The sequence below is a fragment of the Culex pipiens genome, chromosome 1 (genome assembly GCF_016801865.2).
Source record: "Culex pipiens pallens isolate TS chromosome 1, TS_CPP_V2, whole genome shotgun sequence".
NCBI classification, from domain to species: domain Eukaryota; kingdom Metazoa; phylum Arthropoda; class Insecta; order Diptera; family Culicidae; genus Culex; species Culex pipiens.
This window is the reverse complement of record NC_068937.1, coordinates 2,633,792-2,649,303: the sequence shown is the minus strand read 5'-3', so window position 1 is coordinate 2,649,303 and position 15,512 is coordinate 2,633,792. Positions and strand designations below refer to the sequence as shown.

Sequence of the window (15,512 nt, the reverse complement as noted above, 5' to 3'; positions counted from 1 at the left end):
CATAAAATGCCAACTTTTCAGAAATTTCCAGGTTGTGCAAAAAATCACTGACCGAGTTATGAATTTTTTAATCAATACTGATTTTTTCAAAAAATCGAAATTTTGGTCGTAAAAATTTTTCAACTTCATTTTTCGATGTAAAATCAAATTTGCAATCAAAAAGTACTTTACTGAAATTTTGATAAAGTGCACCGTTTTCAAGTTATAGCCATATTTAAGTGACTTTTTTGAAAATAGTCGCAGTTTTTCATTTTTTTAAATTAGTGCACATGTTTGCCCAGTTTTGAAAAAAATATTTTTGAAAAGCTGAGAAAATTCTCTATATTTTGCTTATTTGGACTTTGTTGATACGACCTTTAGTTGCTGAGATATTGCAATGCAAAGGTTTAAAAACAGGAAAATTGATGTTTTCTAAGTTTCACCCAAACAACCCACCATTTTCTATCGTCAATATCTCAGCAACTAATGGTCCGATTTTCAATGTTAATATATGAAACATTTGTGAAATTTTCCGATCTCTTCGAAAAAAATATTTTTGGAATTTTCAAATCAAGACTAACATTTCACAAAGGCCAAACATTCAATATTACGCCCTTTTAAAATGTTTGTCTTGATTTGAAAATTCCAAAAAATATTTTTTTCGAAAAGATCGAAAAATTTCACAATTGTTTCATATATTAACATTGAAAATCGGACCATTAGTTGCTGAGATATTGACGATAGAAAATGGTGGGTTGTTTGGGTGAAACTTAGAAAACATCAATTTTCCTGTTTTTAAACCTTTGCATTGCAATATCTCAGCAACTAAAGGTCGTATCAACATAGTCCGAATAAGCAAAATATAGAGAATTTTCTCAGCTTTTCAAAAATATTTTTTTCAAAACTGGGCAAACATGTGCACTAATTTAAAAAAATGAAAAACTGCGACTATTTTCAAAAAAGTCACTTAAATATGGCTATAACTTGAAAACGGTGCACTTTATCAAAATTTTAGTAAAGTACTTTTTGATTGCAAATTTGATTTTACATCGAAAAATGAAGTTGAAAAATTTTTACGACCAAAATTTCGATTTTTTGAAAAAATCAGTATTGATTAAAAAATTCATAACTCGGTCAGTGATTTTTTGCACAACCTGGAAATTTCTGAAAAGTTGGCATTTTATGTCTTCTAAAACATATCAAAAAATAAAAAAAATTAAAAATAGTGTTTTTTTGTAAATCAAGTTTTAGTGATAAAAAGTTAAATAAAAAATCACCAAATTTTTTTTTACCGTGTATTATTTTTTCCAGTGTAGTCCGTATCCATACCTACAACTTTGCCGAAGACACCAAATCGATCAAAAAATTCCTTCAAAAGATACAGATTTTTGAATTTTCATACATCATTTTTGTATGGACAGCTGCCGAATTTGTATGGAAAATTATATGGACAAACTAATGATGCAAAATGGCTTCTTTGGGCATACCGAAGGCACCAAAAAAGTTTCAGCCGGATTAAAAAATACAAAAATTAAAATTGAAGAAAAAAGACCGATTCCGTAGAGAATTGCTCTATACACAACTATACACAAAAAAAATCACAAATTTCAATTTTTAAAGTTTTCGAGACATCACGCGTTGAAAATGAGAATTGGTTTGATGAAACTGAGAAATACTCATATCCAAAATCAGAAAAAAAATAAAGGCGATCAGCAGTCAACAATGTCTTAAAAAGAAGACTGTAAGAAATTATCTCAGTTGTCCAGTATTTTTCAATTGCAAAATTATTGAACAATTTTCTAAAAAAAATCCTTAAAATGACTTAAACTGGACCTTATTTAAAAAACTTACTTAATTTCCATTTCTCACAAAACTTCTTTTTTTTAATTTTTTAAGATTGGTTAAATAATTTTTGACAAAATAACCATTTTTTTCTATAATTCCACTTTTGCACAAATTTCCAATTTTGTAATTTTAATTTTTGACTTGATTTCTATTTCTGCCATTATTTCATTTTTCACCTAATTTCCATTTAAACAAAAATCCACAATTGAGCAAAAAAAAATCTTGACAAAATTATTTCCATTTTTGATTACATTTCTATTTTTATTAACATTTCTAATTTTGACTTAAGATTTTATTTCGATTTTTAACTTAATTTCCATTTCTCACCATTTATTTTTAATGTACAATATTGATAAAATAACGTTTGAAAAAAAACATTTTTGACTATATTTCCAATTTGACAAAATTTCCCTTTTTGACCTAATTTCCATTAAATGGACTTAATCTTCTTTTTGACTAAATTATTAAAATTAACAAAATTTAAATTTTTGAAAAAAAAATCTTCTCGACTAAATTTACATTTTTGACATACTTGTTTTCAAGAATTGAAATTTTGTATCATTGTTAAAATTTCGTATTTTTTCTTGTATTTTTTACATTTTATCAATTTAGTAATAAATAAAATTTAATCAAAAATGGAAATAAGTCATAAATAAAAATATCCCAAAAATGGAAATTTGAATAAAAAAAATTATCTTCAAAAATTTATCAATTTTGTTAATAGTGGAAATCAAGGCCGTTGCAAATATTTTTCAAAGTTTATGTCCAAATTATTTTTTTATATTTTTTAATTTTTTTTGCTTCACCCCCCACTTTGATCAGAGCCGAGGGACATAAACTTCATTAAAAATATTTGCAACGGCCCAAGTTAAAAAATAAAAAAAAAACACCAATTTTCAGTTAATTTCCATTTTTTACTAAATTGACTAAATTGATAAATTTAATTAAATTTAATTTTTTGACTTAATTTGTTTATGTTAATGTTTTGACAAATTTCACTTTTTTGTTCAAATTTTTATTTTTTGTTAAAATTTTTATTTTTTGTATAAAAATGGTTTTTGTCTAAATTTCTATTTTTGTTAAAATTGCCAAAATTTTAATTTTTGTGAAAAAAAAAAACAAAATTTACAAAATTAACAATATTGACATAATTGACAAAATTGAAAAAATGACGAAATTGACAAAATTGGTTTGCATTTCCTTCATATTTTTAACAAATTAAATATTCAAAATAAAAAAAAAAAACTCGGTGAACCTTGTTTGTTAAATGTACGACTGGTGCTGGTTAAATCATCTTTTTCAACTTGTTGTTCAAACTATAATTAATTGGTCTATATTCTAAAACAAGTTGGAACACTTAAAAATAACATTCCAATGTTCCTATAATAGTTTGAAATGTGAAATTTGTTAAAAATAAGAAGAGAATGCTAAAGCTTCATTCATCATTAGACCATGTTTGTTTTAGAAAAAAAAAATTAAAATCTAGATTAGAATGCAAAATTCAAAAATTGATGACATACATGTTGTTTGAAGCAGTATTTCATACATTGTGGTAGATTTTTAATTTCCATCTGCTACTTCTAGGATCTGTTTTCAGAATCATCATTGACAGTCATTGTGCCTTCATTAATTGTAACCATAATCTGTTTAGGTTGCATGGGATATTTTTTAATTATATGTTGTTGTTTTTTTTGTTAAATGATTTTATACTAGTGTTCAATTTAGATAAATCGTGTTAAAGTTTATAATTTTACGATGTGATATTCAGCAAAAAAAAGAGGGAGACTTTTCAAAAAACTTTTTTTATTCATCACCATTTTTTTCAGAAGAAGTTTAAAATCGTCATTTTGCCTGTAAAGAAACTAGAAATACTGCAAATTTTTATAAACCTGTGCGTAAGAGATTGTCTTGACTTGTAGGATGACATCGATATCCATGGACCTGGTAGGAATTATATTTTAGAAATTTTGTAAAAATTGATTAATAATCATCATTAAACCATATTTAAATAAATCTGTAGAAAATTACTCATTTTGGCGTTCATTATGAAATATAACCACTGCATTGTCGACGATTACTTCATTTTTACCCAATACTCAACTCATAATACACCCCAACAATCAAAGCAAAGCAAAACAAAATTCCAAAAAATTACCGTCTCGCAAACTCTTTCTTCGGCGTCCTCAGCCCACTTCCAGTCACATCATCGTAGCAACCTGGCGTTGGCCCGCCCACCATCAAAGCCGGCAAACTGTCACCTGCCATGGTCGTCGTCGTCGTCGCAATCGAAGTAGGCTGCTGCTGGTGATCTGCCTCAGCCTCCAGTGCCATCGTAATGTCGTACTTGCGGGGCCTCCCCCGGGACAGGTGGCGCCGCTTCAGAAACTCGTGATCGTCCACCATCCAAAACGAGCCGAAATCGTCCTCGTACCGGACGAAGCACTTGTGCAGCGACAGGTTCGTCCGGATGGCGTTCTAGAGGGAGAAGTTTATGGGGTTTTGTGGGAGGGGGAGAACATATCGTCTCTTTTTGATATTTATTCATGATTTAATTTTGTGTAAAAATGTGCCAGATTTGAATCGTCACAGAATTGATATAGTGTCAACTTGGATTGGTTCATTGTACAGAATCAGCCAGAAACTCTTTTTCAGAAGAAACTCTTCATTTTCAAAACCCTTCCCACTGATATTACTGACATGCCCAAGTCGAGTGAAATTGATAAATGTTAACATCCTAATGAAGATTGTGAGATGAATAAGTACGATTCATTAATATATTTCGATATTTGAGAGATTTGAATTTGAAATGTAACTAAAATTAACAAATCGGTTTTGTGATTGAGTTTGGAACCATTTTTGGTAAAAGTTTACTAAATTATTTTACCAAAAAAATCCAAACAGTAAACTCACATATTTCAAAACCACTTTAATTAATTATATTCAACCATGTTGCTGTTTGAGAAAAATGATTTTAACCCCATATATGTAGAAAATCACAAAATTCATATTACAGAAAATTTATTAAATCCACCAAGAAGATGATTTTCAATCATTACTGAACGTTTCATGAAGATATTACATGATTAAACTGAGTAAATGAAGATTTAAGTTTGAAATTTTGCAGTGCGCAAAGCAAACTGTCAAACTTTGTGAGCGTTTTTCTCGGAACATCGAGTTGATTTACGGGTGTCACGATATCTCGAGATAGGATGGACCAATATGTCTAAAATTTGGAGTGAAGACTCTTAAGACATGTCCTATGCTCATGACGAAGCCCGATTATTTAAATTTGCTTTTTAAAAAAATACAAAAATCAAAAACTGACGATCTTGTGTATGAAATCGAAAAATTTTTTTTGTTTAAATAAACTTTTTGAAAATCGGCCTTCTTCATGCCAACAACCGATTCGGTCAAAGCAGTGTTGATATGTCGTGGCACCCGTTTTTTGAAACTGCTAACTTCAAATTGCACTATCTCGATAATGATACAATCAAATGTCTTCAAATTTGTTTTGTCAATAGATGAAAACGTATATTTGAATGCCCTGAAAACAGATTTATAAAACAATGAAGTGTTTGTTCTTACCAACTTCTGACATTTTTGCCGATTTACATGTAAGTAACCCCTTAAAGAATAAAACCCACCTATAACATTATAAAAAAGCTTGAAAAAAAATAATCTTCAAAAAGCATTTGATAAGAGAATTTATAGTCTTTAAGAAAATCTTAAATTACTTGTTTAATGTGATTTTTCTAATGTTTTGCAAACAAAAAACACATTTTTAGAGTTTTTTAAAGGTAGTATAAACAAAAAGCTAAATATTGACCTTTTAAAAATCCAGATTTATTTTTCTGAGGTCAACTATGGCTTTAAAAAGTGAACTTATAACCCCTACTAAATGTATTCGAAAAAGGAACTGAAATATTATGTAAAACAGAAAATGGGCAAATGATAATGATTCCAGTTTGATTAAATGCATATAAAAAACATAAAAATTGATGAAGAAAAACGTCAAATCAGAGAAGTGCTCAAAATTACCTCCTGAACACGGAAAAAATCGAAAAAAATGTGAGCAGAAGAGGGTGAAATTAAAAACACTGAAAAATCTAAAAGAGTTAAATTTTTAAAATGAAAAAAAGTTCTGAGTGTACAAAATCGTAGCTAAAAAAATTTAAAACATGAGGCCATGTATATGTTGCTAGAAATTGCAAAATTTCTCCAAAATTTAAGGCGGCAAAAAAAATAATTACTGCTAAAAATCCAAATTATCATTGAAAAATGCATTGCTTCGAAAAATGGTCTTCAACATATTTTAAAATTTTGAATTTTGGAACCACAGATCGGCAAAGATGTAAAACATTAAGACAAATATATTATCATAAAAAAATAAGAATAGGACTTAAAACTTTAAATCTGTTCCACATTGCTTAACACAGCTAGAACAAGAAAATAAGTTCTTCCATTTGAAAATTGCTCAAAATTTGATTCATTGGATGAGCAATTCTATCGAAAAAGATCATTTTTTCAGAAATTATATTTGTAATTTCTCAAAAACCTTTGTAGTCATTTTGGAGCAAATTCACAAAATCTACGTACAATTTTTGAACCAATTTTCAGATTAAATATGCATTGCCTTTTCAAATGTTTGGGCTGATCCTTAGAAGGAAAGTTATAATAATGTGTTTCTGAAAATAATGCGGATTCTAAAATAATGCGGATGTTCATTACATTTTGTAATTTTTCCGCATGTTAAAAAAGGTTTTATCGATTTTGTGTATAAAGTTATAATTTTTGACATTTTAATTAAAACATATTTCTATGCTATATATCTATAATTATATTTTTTTATATTAAGATTTCTTTTTCGAAATATAATTTTTTTAACGTCATTCTCAATTTTGGCTTCATTTAACCAATAAAATTTTATCGTGTAACCCCAAAAATTAAAAAAAAAACAATTGGTAATAAGTATAATAGAGCAGCTCTTTGAAATTTCGACCATCCGGATTTTTTGCATTTTTCAATCTGAAACTTGTAGGGTGCCATTTTAAATCATCAGTTTTTGCTTTCTATACAAAAACTGAAAATTTGTTTCTAAAAGAAAAAAGCAGAATAGGCAAATCATGATTTTTTTAAAGTGTAATTTTTCAAAAATATCTCAAATTAAATTTAAAATTTCGAAATATTTTTTATTTGAAAAACAAAAAAATATTTATGGATTTAAAATAATTTTCAAAAAAAAAATTTCGAGGCTTTAAGGCCGTTGCAAATATTTTTCAAAGTTTCATTTTTTTTTCTTTTTTTTACTTTGATATTTTGAAAACCAAAGATTGCAAAGCAAGTGGGCAGGTGCAAAATGCGTTAAAAAACACTTTTTTTATTCAAATTTTAATATTAGGCTAGTTTCAATTTGTTTTTTTTTTTTAATTTTTCACTGAAGGAATTTTAATTTTACATTAAAAGAAGTCAAGCACTTTGTTACATTTTCTAAGTTGTTTGTTTTCTTAACATCACTTTGAAAAAATCGTTTTTTCCCTTTTTGAAATTTGCTGAAACACAGCAGCATATATAAAAAAAACTTTTTTTGGGTTTCAATCAGCTTAAAATCATACACAGTAAAAATGTGTAAATTTAGAAGGTGTAATTTTGAAAGGTTAGCATTCATTAGCGGCCTCTTTGTGCATACGGAAGTCACCCAAAAAATTTTAGCCAGATTTAAAAATACAAAAATTAAAATTTGAAAAAGGCTTATTTCGTAGAGAATCTCTTAACATTTAAAAATAAAAAATCTCGCATCACAATTTTTGTTTTCAAAAATTAAACTTACAAAAAGAAAAAGAATTGATTGATAGTGTAAAATTCTAACCTGTCTTGCCTGCCAGAACACGATACGTGAAAGCAGCACATGAAGGTGAGAAATTTACATTAGGGAATTGATATTGTTGAAGCACTTCAATCAAAATATAAACTTAAGCTTGTTTTTTTTTTGTATGTTTGAATAATTGTGAGATCTTCAAAAGTAGCTTTGAATAGACTTCTCTGGTTTCGATTTTTAAAATTTTAATTCTTTCGAAAATTAAAAAAAAAATAATTTAATCCATATATTCTAAATGTAACCCTCGTCAAAAATAATCACAGTCAAAACTATTCTGACGAGCATTGTTTAGAATATATTTCATAAATTTCCAAGAATAATCGAAAAAGAATTCGTCAAACAATTTTAACGAATTCCCCCCTCGATTTTCTTCCAGTGCAACACGCAACAAACAGCAGACAGCTGCAACACAAAACTGTCGCGCAACAAGTTGCGCGACGCTCCGTCACGTATCGCACCCCTCCTGCTGAATGTTGCTGTCACATCGCAGCAAGCTTTTCATCCCTCGTTTTCGGAAATCATTCCGAGGGTGGGGGATGAAAATGCTGTGTGCTGCTGAGTCTAGCGAAGACACAAACCAGTGTGACGCTTGAGAATGCGTTGCCGACGCAACGCCTCCTGCGACCACATGGTTTGTGTGCGTTTTCGCGCTGAAGAACCGCTTCGATTTGTTTTTTTTTTTGAAAAATCGTTTTAATGGTTTTCTTTTTTAAAACGATTTTGGTTTAAATTGGAAATGGAAGCGGTTTCTCCTTGAAATGAGTTAAAAAATTATCGAAAAAATAGTCAAAAAAATTACTAAAAGATCTCAAAAGTGTTGACGCCAAGGGAGAGGAGGAAGTAGAGAAGAGGCACAATCCACAAGAGAAAAAAAGTAGTCAAAACGAGTTTCAAAAGCGGCTCGCGCCGCGCACAACCAAAACACTGCCAAGAAGACCGACGAACCGTTTGTAGTAGAAGCTGCCCGGCGGCGGCGGAGGCTTCAGGGCCGACTGCTGTTGGGGCGAGACCATTTGCCCCAAATGTTTCTTTTTCGAGTGGCCCGCCGAAACGGAAATCGAAGCAGCAGCAGCGGCGGCGGCAGCGGACACAGCCACGGCTGCGGCGGCGCTGGCTGCGTTCTGAAATTTAAACTGCATTATTCCCAGCTTCTGCGGACGACGCTTGCAAAACTCTGCCTCGTTCACGGTCCAGACGGCGCCCTTGATGTTCTCGACCCGCATGAAGCACTTGTGCAGCGACAGGTTGTGCCGGACGGCGTTCTTAAGGGCAATGGCAATTTGAAGGTGGAGGAGGAGGGGAGGAGAATTTAGTGAAAATCAGCGGAAAAATCCGAAATAAAAAATCATGCATCTTAATCGCAAAAACCCTTCCTAGATGGTTGAAAAATGGTTAAACTTTACATACAGCACAATGTCATGGCTCTTACGTGTGGACTTTTTTCAGTGCACTTTCGTCATTACCTTCCACGTTGCGGCGTTCCGGCGGAAGTAGCAGAACGTGTTCTGGAACCAGTTGTAGATCTCGTTCAGCGTCAGCTGCTTCTCGGGGGACTCGATTATTGACTGAAAAATAAAAAAAAGTGTTAATTCGCTGTATTACGAATGGTAATTTCCGCAAAATAAATTAAAAGTAACAATAAGATATAATTAACCCTATTTGAACAAGATTTTTAACTCACAGAAAAAATGTCTATAAAATCACTCAAAAGTAAAAAGCAATCCTCTACGCAATCTTTATTTTAAAGATTTTTTGAGCAATTGTTGAAGGAGAGGAAGGGACAAAAACCTGAAATAAAATTTGCAATGGCCTTAGAAGAAAACTGAAAAAAATCTTAAAAATATTCCCCAAACAAAACTTTTTTAAATCAAATAAAATAGTTGAAAACAATTCAATGAATTTTGGCAAACTTTGATAAATTGTCAAATTGATGTGACAACATCGTTTCTTAAAAAGAAAACAAATATCAAAAAGCAGCCTAAAGTATACGGTCTTACAGGCATTCTCGCTCAAAAGGCAATTTAACAAATTTTCAAATCAATAATGATTTTAATAATACATTTTTTTCTAAAGCATTACGTATTTTTTTAAAACTGTGGGTAACATTGAAAATTTTCAAAAGATTAAAATTATTCTACTTTTTTTTTTTCATTTTATTAAGCCGTCTTTTGAAGTTTATGTCGCCCTCCCTGCACCCCTTTAAAATTGGTCCGAAAAAACAGGGGGGAAAATATTTTTTCAAAAATCTTCATATTTCAATAAAAAAATAAATCTAATTAACTGAAAATAACTTGAAATGCATTTTCCTGTGTTTACAATCATATTTGAGATCGATCAACAATATTTTATTTTTGTGAAATTCCGTTGTACAGTACTACAAAAAAAATTCTACAAAAAAAAAGTTGCCAATATTTTGACATTTTGAAAAAAAAAGATTGCAATACATCAGATGTAAAATGCATTTTGAAACACTTTTGTCATTCAAATGTTCAAACCATGGCTTGTAATTTCAATTTTCATATTTTTTTTATTTGTTTGAATCAACATAGTAGGAAGGATGCGTGGACATACCGTACCGAACGCTTCGAAATTGTTCGGCGTGTTGTGTTAGTGAAAATTCGGCAGATAATAATATTTTAGTACGAAGAGGAATTGGGACCTAAAAAATGTACAAGCTTTTAAAAAATGTATGTTCAATGTTTACCAAAATCATGTATTTTTCATAAAATCATTACTTCGGTACCAGATTTCGCAACAACTCTAGCGCAGAAGATTCCGATGATTCCGAGTTTTTCGAACAGTCATGTGTGCATTTTGTGTGACCAGCTAATACGTAAAATTGACAGTCTTTAGCATGGAAACACTAATGATGTAATATTGCCCCTTCACTTTTGTAAAATTTGGAATAAAGAGGTGTGTAAATTTTTAAGAAATAAATGGAATAGCTTGTGATTTTAGCTCTCAAAACAAACGCTTTTTAAAAAGTTTTATTTTTATTTTTTTTAAATATGTTTGCGCAATAAAAACAAATTTGATGTGTTTTAAAATTACTAAGCTTAAAAAAGAACTAAAACACAAAGCTCTAATTTTTTTTTTGTTTCTATTTTTTATCAAAATGCTTTTAAAAATCAACTATGTTGAAGGTAACTTCAAATAACAATTAACCAAATTCATTTGATTTTTTTTGTCGAGTATTTCTCTACGTTTTCGCACTTTTCAATAACAATCATTTAAATTTTACAGAGTCAAATGTAGCTTTGGACAGTTACATTTGTTGGGCTAGATATTTAAATTTTGAAATATTTTTGTTTGAAAAGGACAAAAAAATTCACACAAGTCTCTTTAACAAGATGAACATCGAACCAATAGAAAAATAAGGGCTTTTAGATGACGCTGAGAAAATATATATTTTTACAAAATTTAGACTATAAGAGACCCTTTTACAGCAGTCCGATCAAAAATGTTGAAATGACAAATTTGAAGAAATTTTCTAAGCTCTTCAAAAATATTTGTTGCAGTGGTGTGCCTTTTCTTCAAGAAGTTTTTTTAAATTGCAAAAAAATCCGTAAATTTTCTTTAGAATGTCTCTAATTTTAATATGGAGCACTTTATCAAAAAATGCAAAAAAACCATTTGCGATTGCTAATTTGATTTTGCATCTGAAAATATTTTTAGAAGTTTATGTCCCTCGAGTCTGACCAAAGTCGTGGAAGGGGGGGGGGGGGGTCAAAAAAAAATAAAAAAAAGTTCAAACACTGAATTTACGTGCCATGATTTCAACATTTGAATGAAAAGGTGTTTTAAAATTTATTTTTCAATCATTTATTTACAAAATATTAAAGTATTGACGAAAATGTTATTTTATGCGAAAAAAAAAGTTTTTGCGATGCTAAAAATATTTTTAATCCAGCCACAACATGCTAAATATAATTTTCAATGCAGAAAAAATAATTTTAGATTGTTTTCAGTTAATTTTACTTTTATTTTCATTGGAATTTTGAAGTTTTTTGAAAAAAAAAATATAAATTTTTGCCCCCTGATTTTTCGGACCAATTTCGAAGGGGGGCGACATAAACTTTGAAAAATATTTGCAACGGCCTTAATGATTGTCAATAACTAAAAAAAAATCTCCGAGAATCACAAATTTATCTTCAGTACCGTGAAACGGGGTGACTTAGATAGCCGGGAAGGTTTATGAATTTATTTAATTTTGTAAAATGAAAAATACAAATTAAATACGAACGGAATGGTACGGAACCATACTGACTCTGGTAGAGAAGTTTTCAAAGAACCTCAAGAAGTAGTTTCCAACAAATATTGAAAAGGTTCAAAACATAGTCGACACAAATTTTGTAAACATTGAAAAATATTATTATTTAAAAATGCTCTCAAAGTGTCATGTTACTTCAATGAAAATTGATTTCGAATCGGAAAACGGGCTGCATTATCGGATTCTTTGAACAAATTTTCACTAAGAATAGCTAAAAGTCGTTTCTATGATTACAAGTTTTAAGTGAACAGAAATCAAAAAATATATTCAGATTTGTAGACATTTTTAGTAAAACAAGTTTTAAAGTAAATTGTGATTTTTTTATGTTCACGGTACAAAATTGGTGTTGGTGACAACAAAATTTGATATTTTCATAAAAAAATCAATTTCTTGCTAATTTTGGTAGAATTTTAAACATTTTATTTATTTGACCTAACATTTATTTGCATTTTATTTCAAAATTTAAAATCCTATCAATGTCACCACATTTGGCACCAATCTAAACTCTAGTGGAAAATGTCCCCTTAAAAGTCCGCTAAAGTAAATTAAAAAAAAAAGTTTTTTCGGGAATTCGACTTTAGCATTTAGAAAATACGGATTCATTCCGTGCATCTTTTTAAATCATAATCTAAAACCTTGCCGAAGACACCAAATCGATCAGAAAATCCTTTTTAATGATACAGATTTTCGTATAATCACGCACCCATTTTGTTTGTTCAGCCCGCAAATTTGTATGGAGCCTTGCATGGAAATACTAGCGATGCAAAATTAATCCAAAATTTAATCCAAATGAAAAAAGAATACAAAATTAAAAATCTGTTTTTTTTTATATTCTAGTTAAAAAAACTTCCGCCACCGGTGAAAATCGTAGCTTGAAAATTTTCAAATAATTGAAACTATCATAAGTTGTATTTCGGGAAATTATCTTTAAATGTTGAAATAAAATCATTTTCAACACGGATTTTTCCGTGCAACTTTTTTTAAACATAACCTTAAAAGTTTGCCGAAGGCACCAAATCGATCAAAAGTTCTCTTTTCAAGATACAAATTTTCGTTTGTTCGCATGGCCATTTTGTATGACCAGCCCGCAAAACATAGGTTTAATCCAAATAAAAAAAAACTAAATTAAAAATCTGGAATTTTTCCGAGATTCCAGATAAAATAACTGATATTCTAATAACTTCAACTAATAAAATCCATTAAAGTTGCCCTTCCCCAAAACTCACCTGCCGAATCAACGACGCGTACGTAAACGGCGGCCTCACGTCGTGGCTCCGGTAAAACTCCCGATTCTTGTGCACATCTAGAAACATTTCCACTACATATTACTCCTACTTTTATTCCGCCACCAAACACGCAAAAAAACCCATCTCCCCATCCCCCACTCACCGTCCTGCACATCCGGATAGTTGATCTCCTTGAATCCCGGTCCGCCAGCTCCACCGACTCCTCCATCCTGCGCCTCCTGCGATCCAAAGTATTTCGCCCTCATCGCTGCCGCACCGCCTCCTCCTTTGGACGACTTTCCACCAGCTCCCCCAGCCTGCTGCGATTGTTGTTGCTGATGGTGATGGTGATGCAACGCCTGCTGCTGCTGCGACTGTTGCTGCTTGTTGGTGAGTTGCAGCGCGACTGCTTCGACCATTCCCCCTGGTCCGTCCGGTCCTCCGACCGCCGCCGGCGGAAAACGCAGTCCGGCGATCAAATCGTAGGGCGGGGGTGGCGGTGGAATCTGCGGCACGAACGGACCGGCGCCGGCCATCGGAATCCGGGCCGCCATCTCGTTCTTCTTGTTCAGGTGTAGGATCATCGCCTGGAGGCGGTCCCGTTCCTTCTGGAGTTGGAGATGCAGCTGGCAGACCACCTCCATCTGGATGCGGGCCTGCGCCGCGGAATAGTCCCCGTTGATGTGGTCCGACTGGAGGTGGTTGTAAAATTCGTCGAAATCGTCGAAAATCCGCTCGCAACCTGGCCAGCGGCACGCCCCACTCCCAAACAGCGGATGGTGAATCGACGTGGCCAGCTTGAGACCGCCGGAATCATCTGGGTTGGGATTTGAAAAACGTCAAATTAGTACGGGCACGGCCAACTAGATGTTACGGAAGCTGAAAATTTCAAAAATCATTAACAACAATTGCTTGCATTTTTCGGTTTTAAATTTTCCTGCAACGAAAAAATCATTAATTAGCAGGCGTGGTGCATCCATGTTGGATTCCGTCGCAATTGCATCCTGGCGTGTCTGGCAGCATCGTCCCGTCTGAAAGTGAAGAAGAAAAAACACGATTTTCCACATTATTTCGCGTCACAATCGAAAATTTTCCAACGAATTCATCTTCCACCACAATCAACGCACAAAATGGCACAATTTCAAAACCAAAGAGCAACACTTTTCAGACCAATTAAAAATTTCTAATAAACTTCCAGACGGTGAAAAATTACACATCCGTCAATCGTGCACTCCTTGCAGCTTCTGAGGGAGTATGCAGGTCCAGCCAGCCAGCATGGAACCACCGCGGATTTGGATGGAATGCGCAAGTCACGCGTCGCTTGTGCAGGGAAACATTCAGCGAAAGCACAGAAGGGGGAAGCTTTTCCGCTGAATGGCGGGGAGCTTTTGGGAGAAGGTGGAGGGTAGATGGTGCTAGTTGTATTATCCAAGTATAGCCTATAGGCAGGGAACAAAAAGGATTACATTTAATAATGTAATTTAAATTTTCTTGAATTTTTAAATTTTTAACTTTTTAATGCTAATAACAATAAAACGGTGACACTTTTAACAAGAGTTCAAAAATGAATAAAAAAATATTCTGAAAAAAGCTAAAATAAATTATTTTTAGCGTCAAAAAGTCCCTTAGTTTCAACATGTTATTAAACATAATTAAAAAAAAAGAAGAAAAAAAACAATTCTTCTGGAAATCCACCAATTTCTTTTATTATAATTTTCATGTGAGCAATTCTCCACCAAACCCGGAAATGGATTTTACTTATATTATTTTCGATTTGGCTCATCACTTGTGGGGGCCTTCCCTATCACCAAAAAAGCCATTTTGTGTCATTGGTTCACCCATACAAGGATCCATACAATTTTGGCAGCTGTTCATACAAAATTGGTACGAAAGTATTCGAAAGTCTGTATCTTTTAAAGATTTTTTTACATTGATTTGGTGTCTTCGGCAAAGTTGTAGGTGTTGATGGGGACCATTAAAAAAAAGCACACGGAAAAAAATGGTAATTTTTTAATCATGTTTTTACACAAAAAAAAAATTCCCAAAATCCTTATAAGAGTAACTCTCTACGAAATCGGCCGATTTCGACCATTTTTATTTTTTGTATTTTTTTATTTGGCTCAAACTTTGTGGGGGCTTCCCTTTGACCAAATAAGCTATTTTGTGTGATTTGTTCATCCATACAAGTCTCCATACAATTTTGGCAGCTGTCCATACAAAAATGGTATGTAAATATTCAAACAGCTATAACTTTTGAGTGAATTTTCTGATCAATTTGCTGTCTTCGACAAAATTGTAGGTATTGTTAAGAACTTTT

General features: G+C 31.9%; 1 protein-coding gene across 5 annotated transcripts; it reads right to left on the bottom strand.

Annotated features, from left to right (window-relative positions):
* Positions 1-3,638: 3,638 nt before the first annotated feature.
* Positions 3,639-14,462, bottom strand: LOC120415053 (forkhead box protein P4). Of its 5 annotated transcripts, XM_052711615.1 has the most exons (6): positions 13,359-14,462; positions 13,196-13,287; positions 9,163-9,264; positions 8,878-8,961; positions 8,645-8,820; positions 4,061-4,299 (listed from the first exon to the last, which is right to left on the bottom strand). In XM_052711615.1, the coding sequence occupies exons 1-6, from the start codon at positions 13,837-13,839 to the stop codon at positions 4,203-4,205; spliced, it is 1,032 nt and encodes a 343-aa protein (XP_052567575.1). In that variant the 5' UTR covers positions 13,840-14,462; the 3' UTR covers positions 4,061-4,202. The 5 variants fall into 5 exon arrangements, with proteins under 5 accessions (XP_039432367.1, XP_052567575.1, XP_039432361.1 ...); XM_039576427.2 differs by having other exon boundaries at positions 8,645-8,961; XM_052711614.1 differs by having other exon boundaries at positions 8,645-8,961; positions 13,196-13,272.
* Positions 14,463-15,512: the final 1,050 nt, after the last annotated feature.

What these genes read in the sequence shown, in the direction of transcription:
- LOC120415053 (XM_039576427.2), bottom strand. Translation starts at nt 13,839, where the DNA reads ATGGAGGTGGTCTGCCAGCTGCATCTCCAACTCCAGAAGGAACGGGAC. An exon ending in ACGCGTCGTTGATTCGGCAG is followed by an intron (nt 9,265 to 13,195) that starts GTGAGTTTTGGG and finishes TTTATTTTTCAG; the next exon opens with TCAATAATCGAGTCCCCCGA. An exon ending in GGAACGCCGCAACGTGGAAG is followed by an intron (nt 8,962 to 9,162) that starts GTAATGACGAAA and finishes ATTGCCCTTAAG; the next exon opens with AACGCCGTCCGGCACAACCT.